The sequence below is a fragment of the Neoarius graeffei genome, chromosome 4 (assembly GCF_027579695.1).
Source record: "Neoarius graeffei isolate fNeoGra1 chromosome 4, fNeoGra1.pri, whole genome shotgun sequence".
Lineage (NCBI taxonomy): Eukaryota > Metazoa > Chordata > Actinopteri > Siluriformes > Ariidae > Neoarius > Neoarius graeffei.
In genome coordinates, this window is record NC_083572.1 from 114919102 (window position 1) to 114940336 (window position 21235).

Below are 21235 nucleotides of genomic sequence, written 5' to 3' on the forward strand. Positions count from 1 at the left end.
TTGAACGAGATGGCACTGAACTAGTTGTTGTTGAACTTGTTAGGCCTAGTTGTAAATCTGTGATGCTTTGCACCTTTTACCATCTTCCTGATTCCACCCTTGATGTCCTACATTACTTGAACTCTGCACTTCAAAGCACACTGGAATCCAGCCAAATTATCCTTGTTGGAGACTTTAACCTGCCTGCCATTGATTGGACTGACTCATTGGCCCCCGTAACCGCCAGGGGACGTGCAGACGAGGATACTTTCTGCCATCTTGTTGGGGACAATTTTCTCCATCAGTTCATCCAAGGACCTACCCACATCGCTGGAAACAAACTTGATCTACCGCTCTGTAATTGTCCTGAAATTGTCCAGGGAGTCCGCACAACATCTGCTGAGCAAAACATGGTTTTCCAACTGATCACCACCTTGTGGAATTTCAGTTAAAATTGAAGTTTTCAAGACCCAGACAAGTTAAGCGACGAATTTATGACTACAAACATGGTAGCTTTAAAGACCTACGTAGCTCCTTGCTCAATGCCCCGTTCAACACTACTCCTATTCCTGAAGTCGACAACCACTGGGCATGCTGGAAGAACTGGTTCACATCTGCTGTGGCTGAACATATTTCCGTTAAACAATAAAGGATGTGCACTCTCCTCCCTGGATTGATAGCAAAGTTTGACATCTGATAAGAAAGAAATATCAAGCACTGAGGAAATATCGCTCAAACAAAATTGAATCCCGTAAGCTGAAATTATGCGCTCTGAGCCAGAACATCAAGTACTTGATCAGACAGAAGCACCGAGTACTTGATCAGACAGAAGCATCGAGAGTACTTGGAGAAAATTGAGATCTCACTCAGTACCAACTCCAAGGTGTTCTGGAGCTATCATAAAGCCATTCTTCGTCATCGAACAAATCAGAACGCTATAATATCCTACCAGCAGGAATATTCCAAGACTCCATATGGAAAAGCTCAACTCTTCAATTCTTACTTCTCCTCTGTATTTCTTCCTAAGAATTCCAACACAGATGTAGGAACGCCATCATTACCTATAAAGGTTAACGAGGAACTACGTGAACTCTCACTCACAGAGAATGAAGTACTGAACTGTTTGAGTGCTTTGGATGTTACGAAGGCTTGCAGCCCTGACGGTATTCCTCCACTCCTTCTAAAAGAATGCAGTCAAGAAATTGCACCTAGCATTTGTGCTCTTTTTAACCATTCATTGAGCACTGGTCGTCTGCCTCCTGAGTGGAAATCTGCTGATGTCACACCCATCCACAAGAGAGACTCCAAGAAACTAGTTGAAAACTACAGACCTATTTCGCTTCTGCCCATCATAAGCAAGGTATTTGAACGCTGTGTCTACAACAGAATCTACAACCATACGTTGAACCTGATTACCAGTGCACAGCATGGATTCCTCAGACATCGCTCTTGTGTTACTCAGCTACTCTCCGTACTCCACACTATTGGAGAATCCCTTGACAAGAACACTCAAGTAGATATTATCTACCTAGATTTTGCCAAAGCATTCGACAAAGTAGACCATAAGATCCTCTTAAGTAAGCTAAGATTGTACGGCATCGGTGGGATGCTCCTGAACTGGTTTGAGGACTACTTAAATGGTCGTTCTCAAAGAGTTGTTGTCGACGGTGTTGCATCTTCCTGGGCTCCATGCACCTCTGGAGTACCTCAAGGCAGCATCTTGGGTCCTCTTCTTTTTGTCATGTTCATTAACGATCTTCCTGATGTCATTCCCAAGAAAACCACGGCTGCTATGTACGCTGACGACACCAAGATATTCCATAAAGTTGCTTCCCATGGCGATTGTGAAGATCTTCAGAATGCACTGTCAAGGCTTAACGCTTGGAGCTTTAGCAACAACATCAAATTCAATGGCTCCAAGTGTAAGCTGCTGACAGTGACACGCAAGAAAAGTCCAAACCTGTATGATTACCACCTTGGCGCAGACGTAATCCAACGCGTACAAAAGGAAAAAGATCTCGGAGTCACCATCACAAACAACCTTAACTGGGACGAGCATATTAGAACCATCACAGCCAAAGCTAACTGTGGCAGCGGGGGCGTGGTCAAGCGCCGGTCTGTGACAGGAGGGCGGAGTCAGGGAAGGTAAGTGGCAGAATCACTACACCTGATGTCAATTAACCTGTGTTTGTGTGTCTTCCCAGTGACCGTGCCCTATATAAAGAGAGAGAGAGCAGAGGAAGGGGGCTCTCTCCTGAACCAGCCAACTTGTGTGTTCTGTGTGACTGGGAGTATATTTGTCTCTGAAAAGAACAAATAAATTGAATTATGGAACTTTATTCTGGCCTGCCGTCTTTCTGTGCTCCGTCCTGGGTTTCAGCACCACTGTGGCAGTTCATAGGAGGGGGAGGAGCACAGAAAGACGGCAGGCCAGAATAAAGTTCCATAATTCAATTTATTTGTTCTTTTCAGAGACAAAGGCCCAATCCCAATTCTAATTTCTACCCCTCCCCCTCCCCCTTCCCCTTCCCCTTGGCCCTTCCCCTTGAAACTGAGCTACAAGGGATAGGGCTTGAAATTCAACCCTTACGTATTGGGATAGCCCTTCAACGATCGCATACGTCATCGCGTACCTCGGTCAGCGTTTACGTTAGCAAAACGCGACCAAATGCATCATTGGCTGCGACCAGCCGCTACAGTCAGAGCCAGAGGCAGAACCAGAAATCTCTGCTGGCAGGGTGTGATTTGTTAACTAACACCACTGAATGGGATATCTTTGGCGCTTCGTGCACCACATCCGACAGAATGAGATGTCAGAACACTCATGTAAACAATAAAAGCGAGAATAACAGAACAAAACGTACGCAGTCAAGCAACCGAAAACAATACTCACTCCCAAAGCTTTTTAGCAGCAGCTTGGATTTCAGAAATCGCTGCTCATTCTCAGCTCGAAAGCGAATCAAGCGGCGTGTTTCCTCTGGATAACAACTTAAAACACGTAAATAATGGAGAAAATACATTTATGACAATCTTTCGCCGCGGGAACCGCCATCTTTCTGAAATCCGCATGAAATCTCGCTGAAATCCGCATGGCATTGTGGGAAATCACTCAAACCCCTTCGTTCGGAGTCAGCTCCAGGAAAATCTCCGTTTGGAGGGGTACAGAAGCCCTACCCCTTCCCCTACCCCTCCGCGTTAACTGGGATTGGGATACCCCTACCCCTTCACGTGAACGCGCAAAATGGAGGGGAAGGGCCAAGGGGTTGGTCCAAGGGGTGAAATGGGATTCGGCCAAATATACTCCCAATCACACAGAACACACAAGTTGGCTGGTTCAGGAGAGAGCCCCCTTCCTCTGCTCTCTCTCTCTTTATATAGGGCGCGGTCACTGGGAAGACACACAAACACAGGTTAATTGACATCAGGTGTAGTGATTCTGCCACTTACCTTCCCTGACTCCGCCCTCCTGTCACAGACCGGCGCTTGACCATGCCCCCGCTGCCACACTAACAAACTTCTTGGTATGTTCAAGAGGACATGCCCTCAACTGACCGATGCAAGATGCAGAAGAACACTATACCTAGCACATGTAAAATCTCAGCTAGTGACTGCTTCTGAGTTTGGTCACCCAGCCTGTTTAAACTCAAAGAACAGATCAAAAGAGTCCAGCGACGTGCCACCAGATGGATCCTCAGGACCAAGATTGGGGAAACCACTTATAAAAAAAGACTAAAGAACTTGGACTTACTCCCTCTCTGCTACGATAGAGAGATTAAGGACTTGATGTTCTTTTATAAATCTTTATATGGACAAACAAACCTTAATGTTCATGATTTTGTCAAATTCACCAAACATAGACGTACTCGTCTTACTCAGAACCCCGGTATCGTTCTTGAAACATCTCTTTGTAAAACCACTACATTTCAAGCATCTTACTTGAATAGGATAGTTTGCCTCTGGAATGCCATCTGTAAAGGGGCACCAACTAGTATTTTTTCTAGCCATTTTCAATTTAAATTGTTTCTAAAGCATAAATACTTCTCTTTGCTTGAGGACACATTTGATGTTGATCTGACATGTACTTGGTCACTAGTTCGTAAGTGTCCTTGTCATCATACTCGATAATAACCGAATCTTAGTGACTTTATTTGATTTTATTTGTCTGAACTCTAATGATTATTTTTGATTGTTATTCATAGATTTTAGTTCATCTCATCTCATTATCTCTAGCCGCTTTATCCTTCTACAGGGTCGCAGGCAAGCTGGAGCCTATCCCAGCTGACTATGGGCGAAAGGCGGGGTACACCCTGGACAAGTCGCCAGGTCATCACAGGATCTTAGTTCACTAGTTATCAATTTTTTATCATAACTGAATTTTATTTAATTCTTCAAGTCAATTGTTCTATTTATTTTAAGTTAGTCAAAAGGAAATGCCTAGCATAGGACTTAAGAGTCCCGTTCACATTTTCCTCTTTGGGTAGTCCTACGTATTCTGTAATTTTCCTTTCACTGATACCCAATAAAGTTGAAAAGATAAACATTTATAAAAAGAAACAAGGTGCCCTGAATTTTGGCTTCAACAACTAAAACCCTCCCCTTTACAAGCTCGGTTACTGAGATCACTGTGACATTAATATTTCTTGCGAAGAGAATTGCTGCTCCTGCTACTCCTAATAACTAATGTTCGAGCCATGACTTAAAATATGGTTCCCTTCCCACCAAACACCCCACTCCACCTCATTAGTGCTGTCAGAATGCATCTCTTGTAAGAATATAACCTCAACTTTTTTAATTTGTAAGTATTCTGCCAATAGTCAAGTCAAGTTTATTTGTATAGCACTTTTAACAATAAACATTGTCGCAAAGCAGCTTTACAGAATTTGAACGACTTAAAACATGAGCGAATTTTATCCCTAATCTATCCCCAATGAGCACGCCCGAGGCAACGGTGGCAAGGAAAAACTCCCTCAGACGACATGAGGAAGAAACCTCGAGAGGAACCAGACTCAAAAGGGAACCCATCCTCATTTGGGCAACAACAGACAGCATGACTATAACATTAACAGCTTTAACATGAAGTCAGTTTCGTTGATGCTATAAACTCTTCATTGATGGAAACTTGAGTGCAAAACTGTTCATGACAACTGCAGTCCTAAAGTTAGCAAGTCAACTGTAGTCCTCAGCCATAAAAGCATTACTGCAAGAGTCCAGAGCGTCTTCCAAGTGTGACTTTCAACTGTCCTCATGGGGCCGTCCTCCACAGGAGCGATGCGATGAGACTCCAACCAGACACACAGCACCAGGATGGATCAGGCAGGTCTGAGGAGCAGAAGAGGTTCAGCATCTCGATCTCAGGACCAACATGTAACTCAGAGGGTCAGATTTGGGGGGGGGGGGGGGGGGGGGGAGACAGAGGGAGAGAAAACACAGGTTGTTAAGTATGCCTAATGTCACCTGAATAAGTAGGAACAGTATACATATTGCACTGAGTACAAGCAGGGACTCCGGCAACTAACTCTGACAGCATAACTAAAAGGGGAGAGCCAGAAGGTAACACAGGCATGAGGGGCCCCGGGACATAAAGCAGCAGCCACTACACCATCAACAAACTCGAGTGAGCGAGCGAGTGGGGACTGACAGCATCCATACATCCCAGTTTACCAAAACACTCTGTCTGAGGATCCTCCAGATCTACACCTTTACCTCATAAACACCATTAACACAAGGCTTGACTAAACAGATCTGTTTTCAGCTGAGACTTAAACACTGAGACTGTGTCTGATTCCCGAACACTACTTGGGAGGCTGTTCCATAACTGTGGGGCTTTGTAAGAAAAGGCTCCGCCCCCTGATGTAGCCTTCATTATACGAGGTACCAGCAGATAGCCTGCACCTTTTGATCTAAGTAGGCGTGGCGGGTCATAGAGGACCAGAAGTTCACTCAGGTACTGTGGTGCGAGACCATTCAGTGCTTTAAAGGTCAATAGTAGTATTTTATAATCAATACGAAATTTGATTGGGAGCCAATGCAGTGTGGATAAGACAGGCGTGATGGGGTCATATTTTCTAGTTCTAGTAAGGACTCTTGCTGCTGCATTTTGAACTAACTGGAGCTTGTTTATGCACTTATTGGAACATCCAGACAGTAAGGCATTACAATAATCCAACCTGGAGGGAACGAAAGCATGAACTAGTTTTTCTGCATCATGCAATGACATTAAATTTCTTATCTTAGCAATATTTCTGAGATGAAAGAAAGCTATCCAGGTAATGTTAACAATGTGAGTTTCAAATGAAAGACTGGGGTCAATAATCACCCCGAGGTCTTTTACTGCTGCACGTGAAGAAACAGAAAGGCCATCCAGAGTTACTGTGGAATCAGAAAACTTACTTCTAGCTGTATGTGGTCCGAGTACAAGTACTTCAGTCTTGTCAGAGTTAAGCAGAAGGAAGTTAATAAGCATCCAGTGTCTAATGTCCTTCACACATTCCTCAATTCTATTAATCTGGTGTCTCTCATCAGGTTTTGCAGAAACATACAACTGTGTGTCATCAGCATAACAGTGGAAACTAATACAATGTTTATGAATAATATCACCCAGAGGGAACATATATAAAGAAAAAAGCAGTGGACCCAAGACAGAACCTTGTGGAACACCAAACTTTACCTCAGTACGTCTAGAAATATCACCATTTACATCAACATACTGATAGCAATCAGTTAAATAAGAGCTGAGCCAGGAGAGGGCCGTTCCCTTAACTCCCACAACATTTTCTAGTCTATCCAGAAGAATGGAATGATCAGTGGTATCAAATGCTGCACTAAGGTCAAGCAACACAAGCAGCGAGACACAGCCCTGATCAGACGCCAACAGTAGGTCGTTTACTACTTTAACCAGTGCTGTCTCTGTGCTATGATGAGGTCTAAATCCTGACTGATACATTTCATGGATGTTATTCCTATGTAAATATGAGCATAACTGCTGTGCCACAGCTTTTTCAAGGATCTTGGAGATAAAGGGGAGGTTTGATATTGGCCGATAATTGGACAGCTGACAGGGACCAAGGTCAGGTTTTTTAATCAGGGGTTTGATAACTGCTAGTTTAAAGGATTTGGGTACATAGCCAATCATAAGAGAAGAATTTATTATTTTTAGAAGTGGTTCAATTACTTCAGGTATTATCTGTTTGAATAGACGTGTAGGTAAGGGATCTAGAACACAAGTTGAGGCTTTTGATGCCGAGATTAATGAAAGTAATTCAGTTTCTCTAAGGGGAGTAAAACATTCTAATTGCTGATCTGATACAGTTATATTGTTAACTACAGGGTCACTTACATTGTCTGACCTTAAATTAGTAGTTTGAATTTTTTGTCGGATATTCTCAATTTTGTCATTAAAATAATTCATGAAGTCGTTGCTACGACATACTGCAGGTGTGCATGTGTCTATAGTGGACTTATTCCTGGTTAATTTTGCTACAGTATTAAATAGGAATCTAGGATTATTTTTGTTATCTTCTATTAGGGAGGAGAGAGATGTTGATCTCGCGGCACTAAGAGCTTTTCTATACTTCAGGAAGCTCTCCTTCCACGCTAATTTGAACGCTACCAATTTTGTTTAACGCCATTTACGTTCCAATTATCGAGTGGTCTGTTTTAAAGTGCGAGTGTCATCATTATACCAGGGTGCTAATTTTTTGTCTCTGACAATTTTCCTTTTAAGAGGAGCTACATTAAAGTATAGCGGAATGTTGACTCTAAGCATTCAGTTGCCTGATCAAGTTCTGCAGGGGCTGACAGTGACCCAATCAAAGTTGATAACTCTGGGAGATCATTTATAAAGCTCTGTGCAGTAGTTGACGTGAATGTACGTTTAATACAGTAGCGTGGTGAGGTGCATATATTATTACTCAGACATATTTTGAATGAGATGAGATAATGATCTGAGAACTTCAGACTGTGGAAGTATGACTATATTGTCTACGTTTAATCTGAATGTTAGCATTAGATCAAGGGCGTGACCACCATTATGGGTCGGTCCTATGACATTCTGATTAATCCCTACTGAATCTAAAATGGACACAAACGCTGTTTTTAAAGGGTCTTCTGGGTTATCGAAGTGAATATTAAAATCTCCGACAACTAAAGCTTTGTCTAAGGAAATAACCAGATGTGAGATAAAATCTGCAAATTCAGAAAGAAACTCAGAATATGGCCCCGGGGGCCTGTAAATAATAAGTAATGGAATTAACTGGGTAGACTCATTTTTCGAGGCTACATACATTATATGAGTATGAAGAACTTCAAATGTATTAAATTTATAACCAGGTTTTTGTGTTACACCTAGATAATCATTATAAATAACCGCGATGCCTCCTCCTCTGCCAGTTAGACGAGGCTGGTGTATATAACTGTATCCAGGAGGACTCGCTTCATTTAATGCTATATATTCATTTGGCTTAATCCATGTTTCTGTTAAACACAGTACATTAAACTCCTGATCAGTAATGAGTTCATTAACCATTAGCGCTTTAGATGTAAGAGATCTAATATTTAATAGCCCCACCTTTAGATCAAAGGTGCTGGCAGCAGCTGTACAGTCAGTATGATCTAATTTTATATTGATTAGGTTACTGGAATAAACTCTCTGAGTATTTCTACCTTTTTGTTGAGCTCGGGGAACAGACACAGTCTCGATGTAGTGGACCCTGAGTGACGACTCTGTGCAGCTAGCAGACAGTCGGTTTAGCCTGTTTGTCTGCTCCCTGGCCTTGGCTCTGGACTGTCAGAAATTAACTAGGCCTGTTCTGAGACTACGAGCTATGCTGCAAGAAATGAGAGCAGCACCTTCCCGAGTGGGATGGATACCGTTCCGCCCGAACAGGCCAGCAGTGCCCTCAAAATTAGCCCAATTATCTATAAAGCCCACACTGTTTTCAGAGCACCACCTGGACAACCAGCAGTTCAGCGACCATAACCTGCTGTAAGCTCCATCGCCATGCCGCATTGGGATGGGGCCAGAGCATTCTACAGCATCGGACATCACCTTCACTAATTTAAACACCTCTACAAAGTTATTCTTAGTAACCTCAGACTGACGAAGGCGTATATCATTAGCTCCTGCATGGATAACTATCTTTGAGAACCTGTGCTTGCCTCGGACCCTAAGATTATCTGCGCCCTGGCTCCCGGTATACACCTGACTAAAGCTGCTGGTGCCCCTAAAGGCTGAGCTAATTTCATGTGCCGTATGATAGAGTCCCCTATAACCAGAGCTCTTTCAGGTTTCTCAGCGGGTGCATCACTAAGGAGAGCAAACCTGTTCAACATGTGACGCGGAGAAGAGTGGTGCTCCCGTGGGCGAGCCTCAGCGGTAGCTTTGGCTCTACGCTTATGCCGCCGAGTCGTCACCCATTCACCCCGCTGTAAGGGCTCTAATGCCGGAGTTGGGGGATTACTAACTCCACCTAGGGCATCCAGACTTTCCTCTACAGAAACTACACTGTTCTCATTCTCACTGACCTTCTCTAAAGCCTGGACACGCGCTTCTAGCACTGTAATCTTCTCCGTCAGAGAGCTAACTAATCTGCACTTATCACAAATAAAGCCATCACTAGTGACGGAGGAAGAATGATTAAACATCCTGCACTCCGCACACTGAACAGGCTGAAGGTGTGCCATGATGAAAGGATTCACGTACCTTAATCAAAGATTTGTTGATATTAAAGCAGATCCGATGTGGATGGCCTCCGCTTGTGGTCTTTACGCAGGAGGAGGAAAAAAAAGAAAGCTTCCGGTCTCTGCGTTCTTCCGAAAAAAGAAAAAAAAAAGGAAAAAGGAAAGCGAAAGTGGAAAGTACAAAAAGGAAAGCAACAGTACAATAAAAATGAAGATGATACTGGAAAATTATTTGTGGAAAAAATTTTTAAAAGATTAGTAATTAACGCCAACACTCGCGGGAAAAAAGGACTCGTCGCAAACAACTAAGGAACCAGGAAGTGCGTAACAGAATGCGCCATGCGTAGCACAGAATACAGCTCTTTTATTACTATCTCTAGCCCCATTAATATTTAGAGACCCTAAACGGAAAGACTGCATTAGGAAATGAGAAAAAGGGCAGGATCAGAAGTAACAGAGAGGAAAACAGGAGGATAGACTTCACCACATGACGATCACTTTTTCCCCGAGTGATGGGGGTCTTGCCCCTCCGCAATTTTGCCAACATTTCCTTAAGTCTGAATCTCTTTTTCCTGCACAGTACATCATAACCGACTGTCCACTGTAACATAACCACTGACACAATAAACTTATCAAAATCGGAGAAGTAATCACTCACCTCTACTGTTTTCCCAAATGTTTGATCTAAAAGCGTGTTAATTTCCTCTCGAGAGTCGAGCTGTTCATCCATCGCCTGCGAGCCCAGATCAGACAGGCTGGAGATATCAGACAGAGCATCCTCATTCCCCGTGACCTCATCACCCCCTTCTTCTGCCGGTGGCTCTCCGGTGTTCAGTACAGTGATGTCTGTGACAGGTGGGTCAGTAACGGGCTCGGGCTCTGGAGTGATGGTCTCTGCCCCGCTATCTGACCCCAGATCAGTGCCTTCCCCATCATTCAGCACTGCAGGGTTCTGATACACTGACTGCCTCCGTTAGTGTATCAGTTTCTGTTTTATCCGCCGTGTTTCCCATTGAAACGTTATCATCATTGATTTTTTTGTCCCGCTGGTTCTTCCACAGCCGGGACGCTCGAGTCAGAAATCTCCATTTGTTTCTCTGTTTCTTTGGGTCCCTTTTGGACCACAACCGAACCAGTGCTGATCCCTTCGCCCTCATTGGCCTGAGCTTTATGAGGGCATGCAAACTTTTTATGGCCGATATCACCGCATTCAAAACACCGCATGCTCCCCGTAGTCACATACAGCATGTCAGATTTATTTCCGTGTAAAACACGAAAAGAAACATCTAATATTGGAGACTCAAGGAACATGAAGACCTGCCGCTGGAAAGACAGCACATGCTTCAGGGCCTCGTTCTTACAGCCCAGTGGAATCACCCATATTGTGCTGGTGAATTTCCCGAACCTTGAGAGCTCGCACTCGATGTCACTGTTCGGGATAAAAGGGGGAACGTTAGAGATGGCGACTTTAACTGTGGGTGAAACTCGTGGTGTAATTGACACAAACACTTCATTTATCCACACCCCGGTCTCAACAAGACGACTCACCAGCCGTTCTTCTTTAAAAAATATTACCACTGCTTTATTCATCCTAGACACCGAAGCGATATTTTCATATCCAACCTGCTTACTGATTGCAAGCAGCACATCCGCCACACTCGATCCCGCTTCAGGGACACACCTGATTCTGTGGCGGTGCAAGAGGGAAGGGCCACACCCGACCGGGTGAGACGCCACTCCTACACCCCGCCACCTCACCACTTTCCTCCTCACAAAACTAAATCAACAATTAACAAATTCTTAGATAACGCGAAACTGAAAGTTATTTTAATACTTAAAGCAAGAAAAAGCAAAAAATAAAGTATGAAAAAAAGAAAGGGATAAACCCCAAACAATCGTGCTCTCACTGTGAATCCTCACACACTCACTCACACACACACTCCCAGCATGCAACAGAGAGAGAGAGAGAGAGAGAGAGAGAGAGGGCATTTTAGAGAGAGAGAGAGAGAGAGAGAGAGGGCATTAGAGAGAGAGGAGTGTAATAACTGTATTAAAGCCTCTCCAGGTGGTGTAACAGTGTTTAATGGGATTTTTTAGTTAATTTCCTGATATGAACAACACTTGTGTGTGTGTGTGTGTGTGTGTGTGTGTGTGTGTGTGTGTGTGTGTGTGTGTGAGAGAGAGAGAGAAAGAGAGAGAGTTTATGAGTGTGTGTGTGTGTGTGTGTGTGTGTGTGTGTGAGAGAGAGAGAGAGAGAGAAAGAGAGTTTATGTGTGTGTGTGTGTGTGTGTGTGTGTGTGTGTGTGTGTGTGTGTGTGTGTGAGAGAGAGAGAGAGAAAGAGAGAGAGTTTATGAGTGTTTGTGTGTGTGTGTGTGTGTGTGTGTGTGTGTGTGTGTGTGTGTGAGAGAGAGAGAGAGAGAGAAAGAGAGTTTGTGTGTGTGTGTGTGTGTGTGTGTGTGTGTGTGTGTGTGTGTGTGTGTGTGTGTGTGAGAGAGAGTTTATGAGTGTGTGTGTGTGTGTGTGAGAGAGAGAGAGAGAGAGAGAGAGAGAGAGAGAGTTTATGAGTGTGTGTGTGTGTGTGTGTGTGTGTGTGTGTGTGTGTGTGTGTGTGTGTGTGTGAGAGAGAGAGAGAGAGCTTCAGTTTGAGATGTGTGTGTGTGTGTGTGTGTGTGTGTGTGTGTGTGTGTGAGTTTATGAGTGTGTGTGTGTGTGTGTGTGTGTGTGTGTGTGTGTGTTGTCTCACAGGGATTGGCTCCATCAGCGACGATCAGCATACGCAGTGAGGACAGACTGATGTCTCGCTGCTCCTTGTGTGCCATCATCGCCCAGTGCAGGTCACGACACTTCACCAAGGCAACACGTGCTGCACACACACACACACACACACATCTCAAACTGAAGCTCTCAGAGTGTAGTGTGTGTGTGCGTGTGTGTGTGTATACCTTTGTGTATGTGAACACGCTGGACCCAGGACAGAGGACACGCCTTCATTACTGCATATGGGACACTGATTGTGTGAATCCGGTTCATCACACTCTGTTTTACACACACACACACACACACACACACACACACACACACACACACACACACACCATAAACATACTAATATCTTAAACCCCATGTAGTGAGCGTATAGTGCGCACTACACCAGGTCTAGAGAACTGTTATAACAGTGTAGCTGCTCCTAAAGTTCACTCTGTGTTATACTGTAACTTTACTCACTCATTAATATTCACATTTATTTAAATACATTGTGTTTGAATATTAAGGATTTAAACCCCAGAACTCACTGTGAGGACACCGTGCCAAAGACCCATGTCCTTCTTAAAGTCCAAAACGTTCACCAGTGTTTCACCTGAGTGCACACACACACACACACACACACACACACACACACACACACACACACACACACACACAGTGCTCCTAGTGAAGCTGTTTGAGTTCAGACACTACACAGTGAATGAGTGCCTCAGTGACTCACCCTCGCAGTAGTTACAGGCCTGTGAGAGCGCCTGACAGTGCGTTAGCATGGCTATCTTCGACACAGCCACGCCCACTACTGTCCCCTCCTTACTCGCCTTATACTGAGAGAGAGAGACAGACAGAGAGAGCAATGACTTAAAATTCATTCAGAAATCAAGACACTCAATTAGTTTATTAACATTTATGAATTACTTCAAAATCCTCTCAAATCGTGCCAGGTTAGCTGATGTTAGCTCACTACCTTTAACAGTAATGATTACAAATATTTCTGAATATCACATCCTTTCAGAAATCCTGCCAGGTTAGCTCATGTCAACTCACTAGCATTAGCAGTGAAGATTATGAACATTAATGAACACAAATTTAAAAAAAAATTCTCCTGACACGTTAGCTGATGTTAGCTAGCTAGCTACTGTTAACAATGAGGATTATCAACGTTCATGAATATGACTCTCAGAAGTCCTGTCAGTAAATGTTAGCACTATGGCTAATATATTAGCATATAGGAATTTTACATCTGAAAGGCCCAGGCCGGCCCAAACGCTCTTATTTCCACATACAGAATAAAAGTCTTTATGTTTCACACAGAAACGGAGCTGTACCTCGATATACGCCGTGTCAGTGTTAGCAGTGGGGATATGCGGCTGCCAGTCTTTTGAAGGTTTGGTGAGATATTTGGAGTCAGTAATCACCCATTTCAGTCTTGGCCAGCCTGTGGAAAAAACATCAAAACATAGCAACGCTAACAACAAACAGTGAAGGATGTAAAAATGTTGGTTTTTGCTAACTACACTATGAGCTACATATTTTTCCATAGAAACATCCAAAGAGATGAAGTGGTACACATTTCTGAATCAACATCTTTAATAAACATGAGCAAAATGTCGATGAAGTAAACCCCGTAACCATCACAGTAACCAGCTACAACAAGGTCCAGGCCTTGGTATTTTCAGAAAATCCTTTTTCCCTCACAGGTAGAACAGGAAGATTTCCCTTTCTCCACGATGGAAACACTCCTGAAAAAGACAGAGCTCTGATCGAGGATCTGACCTTTGAACTGCAGGATTTCCCCAGTGGGGGTCTTCGGGAGACCCTTCAAACAAATCTCACTGGTCAGAGCGAGACTCACACTACAACTCCCTAACAGGAAGCCCACCTGACTGCTCCCTGCATCCTGTAAAAAAACACACACACAATGTTTGTAGAACAGAATTTTGTGAGTTATCACTATTATTCCTGACAGTGTGTACGAAAGAGATAGAGAATTCAATGCTAGCGCACAGCAACATTTTCAGCGAGCTTACTAACTTTGATGAGCAAAACTAGCTGATGTGAAGCAGATGATGAATGTTATGCTGTTGTCTTACATTTTTCTCAGTTTTTATTAAATGATCACATTAAGGATGGGGTTTGGGTAGACTGTAGTTTAGACTGTACAGTGGGCCATTGTTGGGAATGTGTAGTCTGTAGGGGGGCTGTAGAGGGAGTGTAGGGGGGAATGTGTTGTCTGTAGAGCGTCCCTGATACACCCCATGATGGCTGTGTCATCGGCGAACTTCTGAAAGTGACATATCTCTGAGTTGTAGCAGAAGTCCGCGGTGTACAGGGTGAAGAAAAGAGGGGCCAGCACTGTGCCCTGGGGTGCTCCGGTGCTGCTAATCAGTGTCAGACGTGATGTCCTTCAGCCTGATGTACTGCGGCCTGTCGGTGATGTAGCTGGAGATCCAAGTGACCAGGCAAGGGTCCACTCGCATCCTGTTCAGTTTGTCCTGAAGCATAAGGGGCTGGATGGTGTTGAAGGCACTCAAGAAGTCCAAGAAGAGGATCCTCACTGTACCATTTCCCTTATCCAGATGTGAGTGGGCTCGGTGTAGCAGATAGAGGATGGCGTCTTCCACTCCAACACCTGCCCGGTATGCAAACTGCAGACAGTCCTGGGCATGTTGCACCTTGGGGCTGTAGAGTGGAATGTGTAGTCTGTAGAGTGGGCTGGAGAGGGGAATGTGTAGCCTGTAGAGTGGGCAGGAGAGGGGAATGTGAAGCCTGTAGAGTGGGCTGGAGAGGGGAATGTGTAGCCTGTAGAGTGGGCTGGAGAGGGGAATGTGTAGTCTGTAGAGTGGGCTGGAGGGGGGAATGTGTAGTCTGTAGAGTGGGCTGGAGGGGGGAATGTGTAGTCTGTAGAGTGGATTGTAGGGGGGAATGTGTAGTCTGTAGAGTGGGCTGGAGAGGGGAATGTGTAGTCTGTAAAGTGGACTGTAGGGGGGAATGTGTAGTCTGTAGAGTGGGCTGGAGGGGGGAATGTGTAGTCTGTAGAGTGGGCTGGAGGGGGGAATGTGTAGTCTGTAGAGTGGACTGTAGGGGGGAATGTGTAGTCTGCATGGGGGCTGTAGAGGGGAATGTGTAGTCTGTAGGGGGGCTATAGGGGGAAATGTGTAGTCTGAAGGGGGGATGTAGAGGAGAATGTGTAGTCTGTAGGGGGGCTGTAGGGGGAAATGTGTAGTCTGAAGGGGGGATGTAGAGGAGAATGTGTAGTCTGTAGGGGGGCTGTAGGGGGAAATGTGTAGTCTGAAGGGGGGCTGTAGAGGGGAATGTGTAGTCTGTAGGGGGGCTGTAGGGGGAAATGTGTAGTCTGTAGGGGGGCTATAGGGAGGAATGTGTAGTCTGTATGGGGGCTCGAGAGGGGAATGTGTAGTCTGTAGGGGGGCTGTAGGGGGGAATGTGTAGTCTGAAGGGGGGCTGTAGAGGGGAATGTGTAGTCTGTAGGGGGCTGTAGGGGGAAATGTGTAGTCTGTAGGGGCGCTAAAGGGAGGAATGTGTAGTCTGAAGGGGGGCTGTAGAGGAGAATGTGTAGTCTGTAGGGGGGGGCTGTAGGGGGAAATGTGTAGTCTGAAGGGGGGCTGTAGAGGGGAATGTGTAGCCTGTAGAGTGGGCAGGAGAGGGGAATGTGTAGCCTGTAGAGTGGGCTGGAGAGGGGAATGTGTAGCCTGTAGAGAGGGCTGGAGAGGGGAATGTGTAGTCTGTAGAGTGGGCTGGAGGGGGGAATGTGTAGTCTGTAGAGTGGATTGTAGGGGGGAATGTGTAGTCTGTAGAGTGGGCTGGAGGGGGGAATGTGTAGTCTGTAGAGTGGGCTGGAGGGGGGAATGTGTAGTCTGTAGAGTGGACTGTAGGGGGGAATGTGTAGTCTGCATGGGGGCTGTAGAGGGGAATGTGTAGTCTGTAGGGGGGCTATAGGGGGAAATGTGTAGTCTGAAGGGGGGATGTAGAGGGGAATGTGTAGTCTGTAGGGGGGCTGTATGGGGAAATGTATAGTCTGAAGGGGGGATGTAGAGGAGAATGTGTAGTCTGTAGGGGGGCTGTAGGGGGAAATGTGTAGTCTGAAGGGGGGCTGTAGAGGGGAATGTGTAGTCTGTAGGGGGGCTGTAGGGGGAAATGTGTAGTCTGTAGGGGGGCTATAGGGAGGAATGTGTAGTCTGTATGGAGGCTGTGAAGGGGAATGTGTAGTCTGTCGGGGGGCTGTAGGGGGGAATGTGTAGTCTGAAGGGGGGCTGTAGAGGGGAATGTGTAGTCTGTAGGGGAGCTATAGGGGGAATGTGTAGACTGTAGGGGAGCTGTAGGGGGACATGTGTAGTCTGTAGGGGGTCTGTAGAAGGGAATGTGTAGTCTGTAGGGGGGCTGTAGGGGGAAATGTGTAGTCTGAAGGGGGGATGTAGAGGAGAATGTATAGTCTGTAGGGGGGCTGTAGGGGGGAATGTGTAGTCTGTATGGGGGCTGTAGGGGGAAATGTATAGTCTGTTGGGGGGGTTGTAGGGGGAAATGTGTAGTCTGTAGAGTGGACTGTAGGGGGGAATGTGTAGTCTGCATGGGGGCTGTAGAGGGGAATGTGTAGTCTGTAGGGGGGCTATAGGGGGAAATGTGTAGTCTGAAGGGGGGATGTAGAGGAGAATGTGTAGTCTGTAGGGGGGCTGTAGGGGGAAATGTGTAGTCTGACGAGGGGATGTAGAGGAGAATGTGTAGTCTGTAGGGGGGCTGTAGGGGGAAATGTGTAGTCTGAAGGGGGGCTGTAGAGGGGAATGTGTAGTCTGTAGGGGGGCTGTAGGGGGAAATGTGTAGTCTGTAGGGGGGCTATAGGGAGGAATGTGTAGTCTGTATGGGGGCTGTAGAGGGGAATGGGTAGTCTGTAGGGGGGCTGTGGGGGGAAATGGGTAGTCTGAAGGGGGGCTGTAGAGGGGAATGTGTAGTCTGTAGGGGGGCTATGGGGGGAATGTGTAGTCTGTAGGGGGGCTATGGGGGGAATGTGTAGTCTGTAGGGGGGCTGTAGGGGGAAATGTGTAGTCTGTAGGGGGGCTATAGCGGGGAATGTGTAGTCTATAGGGGGGCTATAGGGGAAAATGTGTAGTCTGAAGGGGGGCTGTAGAGGGGAATGTGTAGTCTGAAGGGGGGCTGTAGGGGGAAATGTGTAGTCTGTAGGGGGGCTATAGGGGGGAATGTGTAGTCTGTAGAGTGGGCTGGAGGGGGGAATGTGTAGTCTGTAGAGTGGGCTGGAGGGGGGAATGTGTAGTCTGTAGAGTGGACTGTAGGGGGGAATGTGTAGTCTGCATGGGGGCTGTAGAGGGGAATGTGTAGTCTGTAGGGGGGCTATAGGGGGAAATGTGTAGTCTAAAGGGGGGATGTAGAGGAGAATGTGTAGTCTGAAGGGGGGCTGTAGAGGGGAATGTGTAGTCTGTAGGGGGGCTGTAGGAGGAAATGTGTAGTCTGTAGGGGGGCTATAGGCGGGAATGTGTAGTCTGTAGGGGGGCTATAGGGGAAAATGTGTAGTCTGAAGGGGGGCTATGGGGGGAATGTGTAGTCTGTAGGGGGGCTGTAGGGGGAAATGTGTAGTCTGTAGGGGGGCTATAGGCGGGAATGTGTAGTCTGTAGGGGGGCTATAGGGGAAAATGTGTAGTCTGAAGGGGGGCTGTAGAGGGGAATGTGTAGTCTGTAGGGGGGCTGTAGGAGGAAATGTGTAGTCTGTAGGGGGGCTATAGGCGGGAATGTGTAGTCTGTAGGGGGGCTATGGGGGGAATGTGTAGTCTGTAGGGGGGCTATGGGGGGAATGTGTAGTCTGTAGGGGGGCTGTAGGGGGAAATGTGTAGTCTGTAGGGGGGCTATAGGCGGGAATGTGTAGTCTGTAGGGGGGCTATAGGGGAAAATGTGTAGTCTGCATGGGGGCTGTAGAGGGGAATGTGTAGTCTGAAGGGGGGCTGTCAGGGGAAATGTGTAGTCTGTAGGGGGGCTATAGGGGGGAATGTGTAGTCTGTAGAGTGGGCTGGAGGGGGGAATGTGTAGTCTGTAGAGTGGGCTGGAGGGGGGAATGTGTAGTCTGTAGAGTGGACTGTAGGGGGGAATGTGTAGTCTGCATGGGGGCGATAGGGGAAATGTGTAGTCTGAAGGGGGGCTGTTGAGGGGAATGTGTAGTCTGTAGGGGGGCTATATGGGGAAATGTGTAGTCTGAAGGGGGGATGTAGAGGAGAATGTGTAGTCTGTAGGGGGGATGTAGAGGAGAATGTGTAGTCTGTAGGGGGGCTATAGGGAGGAATGTGTAGTCTGAAGGGGGGATGTAGAGGAGAATGTGTAGTCTGTAGGGGGGATGTAGAGGAGAATGTGTAGTCTGTAGGGGGGGCTGTAGGGGGAAATGTGTAGTCTGAAGGGGGGCTGTAGAGGGGAATGTGTAGTCTGTAGGGGGCTGTAGGGGGAAATGTGTAGTCTGAAGGGGGGCTGTAGAGGGGAATGTGTAGTCTGTAGGGGGGCTATATGGGGAAATGTGTAGTCTGAAGGGGGGATGTAGAGGAGAATGTGTAGTCTGTAGGGGGGGCTGTAGGGGGGAATGTGTAGTCTGTAGGGGGGCTATAGGGGGGAATGTGTAGTCTGTAGGGGGAATGTGTAGTCTGTAGGGGGGCTGTAGGGGGGAATGTGTAGTCTGTAAAGTGGACTGTAGGGGGGAATGTGTAGTCTCTAGGGGGGCTGTAGGGGGGAATGTGTAGTCTGTATGGGGGCTGTAGGGGGAAATGTGTAGTCTGTAGGGGGGCTGTAGAGGGGAATGTGTAGTCTGTAGGGGGGCTGTAGAGGGGAATGTGTAGTCTGAAGGGGAGCTGTAGAGGGGAATGTGTAGTCTGTAGGGAGGCTGTAGGGGGAAATGTGTAGTCTGTAGGGGGGCTGTAGAAGGGAATGTGTAGTCTGAAGGGGGGCTGTAGAGGGGAATGTATAGTCTGTAGGGGGGCTATGGGGGGAATGTGTAGTCTGTATAGGGGCTATAGGGGGAAATGTGTAGTCTGTAGGGGGGCTATGGAGGAATGTGTAGTCTGAAGGGGGGCTGGAGAGGGGAATGTGTAGTCTGTAGGGGGGCTGTGGGGGGAAATGTGTAGTCTGTAGGGGGGCTATGGGGGGAATGTGTAGTCTGTAGGGGGGCTGTAGAGGGGAATGTGTAGTCTGTAGGGGGGCTGTGGGGGGAAATGTGTAGTCTGAAGGGGGGCTGTAGAGGGGAATGTGTAGTCTGTAGGGGGCTGTAGGGGGAAATGTGTAGTCTGAAGGGGGGCTGTAGAGGGGAATGTGTAGTCTGTAGGGGGGCTATAGGGGGGAATGAGTAGTCTGTAGGGGGGCTGTAGGGGGAAATGTGTAGTCTGTAGGGGGGCTATAGGGGGGAATGTGTAGTCTGTAGGGGGGCTATAGAGGAAAATGTGTAGTCTGAAGGGGGGCTGTAGGGGGAAATGTGTAGTCTGTAGGGGGGCGATAGGGGGGAATGTGCAGTCTGTAGGGGGAATGTGTAGTCTGTAGGGGGGAATGTGCAGTCTCTAGGGGGGCTGTAGGGGGGAATGTGTAGTCTGTATGGGGGCTGTAGGGGGAAATGTGTAGTCTGTAGGGGGGCTGTAGAGGGGAATGTGTAGTCTGTAGGGGGGCTGTAGAGGGGAATGTGTAGTCTGTATGGGGGCTGTAGAGGGAAATGTGTAGTCTGTAGGGGGGCTGTAGGGGGAAATGTGTAGTCTGTAGGGGGGCTATGGGGGGAATGTGTAGTCTGTAGGGGGGCTATAGGGGGAAATGTGTAGTCTCTAGGGGGGCTATAGGGGGGAATGTGTAGTCTGTATGGGGGCTATTGGGGAAAATGTGTAGTCTGAACGGAGGCTGTAGAGGGGAATGTGTAGTCTGTAGGGGGGCTGTAGGGGGAAATGTGTAGTCTGTAGGGGGGCTATAGGGGGGAATGTGTAGTCTGTAGGGGGGCTGTAGAGGGGAATGTGTAGTCTGTAGGGGGGCTGTAGGGGGAAATGTGTAGTCTGTAGGGGGGCTATAGGGGGGAATGTGTAGTATGTAGAGTGGGCTGGAGGGGGGAATGTGTAGTCTGTAGAGTGGGCTGGAGGGGGGAATGTGTAGTCTGTAGAGTGGACTGTAGGGGGGAATGTGTAGTCTGCATGGGGGCTGTAGAGGGGAATGTGTAGTCTGTAGGGGGGCTATAGGGGGAAATGTGTAGTCTGAAGGGGGGATGTAGAGGAGAATGTGTAGTCTGTAGGGGGGCTGTAGGGGGAAATGTGTAGTCTGACGGGGGGATGTAGAGGAGAATGTGTAGTCTGTAGGGGGGCTGTAGGGGGAAATGTGTAGTCTGAAGGGGGGCTGTAGAGGGGAATGTGTAGTCTGTAGGGGGGCTGTAGGGGGAAATGTGTAGTCTGTAGGGGGGCTATAGGGAGGAATGTGTAGTCTGTATGGGGGCTGTAGAGGGGAATGTGTAGTCTGTAGGGGGGCTGTGGGGGGAAATGTGTAGTCTGAAGGGGGGCTGTAGAGGGGAATGTGTAGTCTGTAGGGGGGCTATAGGGGGGAATGTGTAGTCTGTAGGGGGGCTATAGGGGGGAATGTGTAGTCTGTAGGGGGGCTGTAGGGGGAAATGTGTAGTCTGTAGGGGGGCTATAGCGGGGAATGTGTAGTCTATAGGGGGGCTATAGGGGAAAATGTGTAGTCTGAAGGGGGGCTGTAGAGGGGAATGTGTAGTCTGAAGGGGGGCTGTAGGGGGAAATGTGTAGTCTGTAGGGGGGCTATAGGGGGGAATGTGTAGTCTGTAGAGTGGGC

The 21235-nt window shown here is 47.1% G+C and overlaps 1 protein-coding gene across 5 annotated transcripts in view; it reads right to left on the reverse strand.

Moving 5' to 3' along the window:
* The window catches only part of dip2bb (disco-interacting protein 2 homolog Bb), a 187916-nt gene that overhangs the window by 89502 nt on the left and 77179 nt on the right, over window positions 1-21235 (reverse strand). For all 5 annotated transcript variants that reach the window (XM_060920263.1, XM_060920260.1, XM_060920264.1 and 2 more), the window contains 6 exons: window positions 14198-14321; window positions 13750-13859; window positions 13146-13248; window positions 12952-13016; window positions 12601-12694; window positions 12402-12521 (listed from right to left, as the gene is read on the reverse strand). In XM_060920263.1, coding sequence (XP_060776246.1) covers window positions 12402-12521; window positions 12601-12694; window positions 12952-13016; window positions 13146-13248; window positions 13750-13859; window positions 14198-14321 — 616 coding nt within the window. The remainder of the gene's footprint in view (window positions 1-12401; window positions 12522-12600; window positions 12695-12951; window positions 13017-13145; window positions 13249-13749; window positions 13860-14197; window positions 14322-21235) is intronic.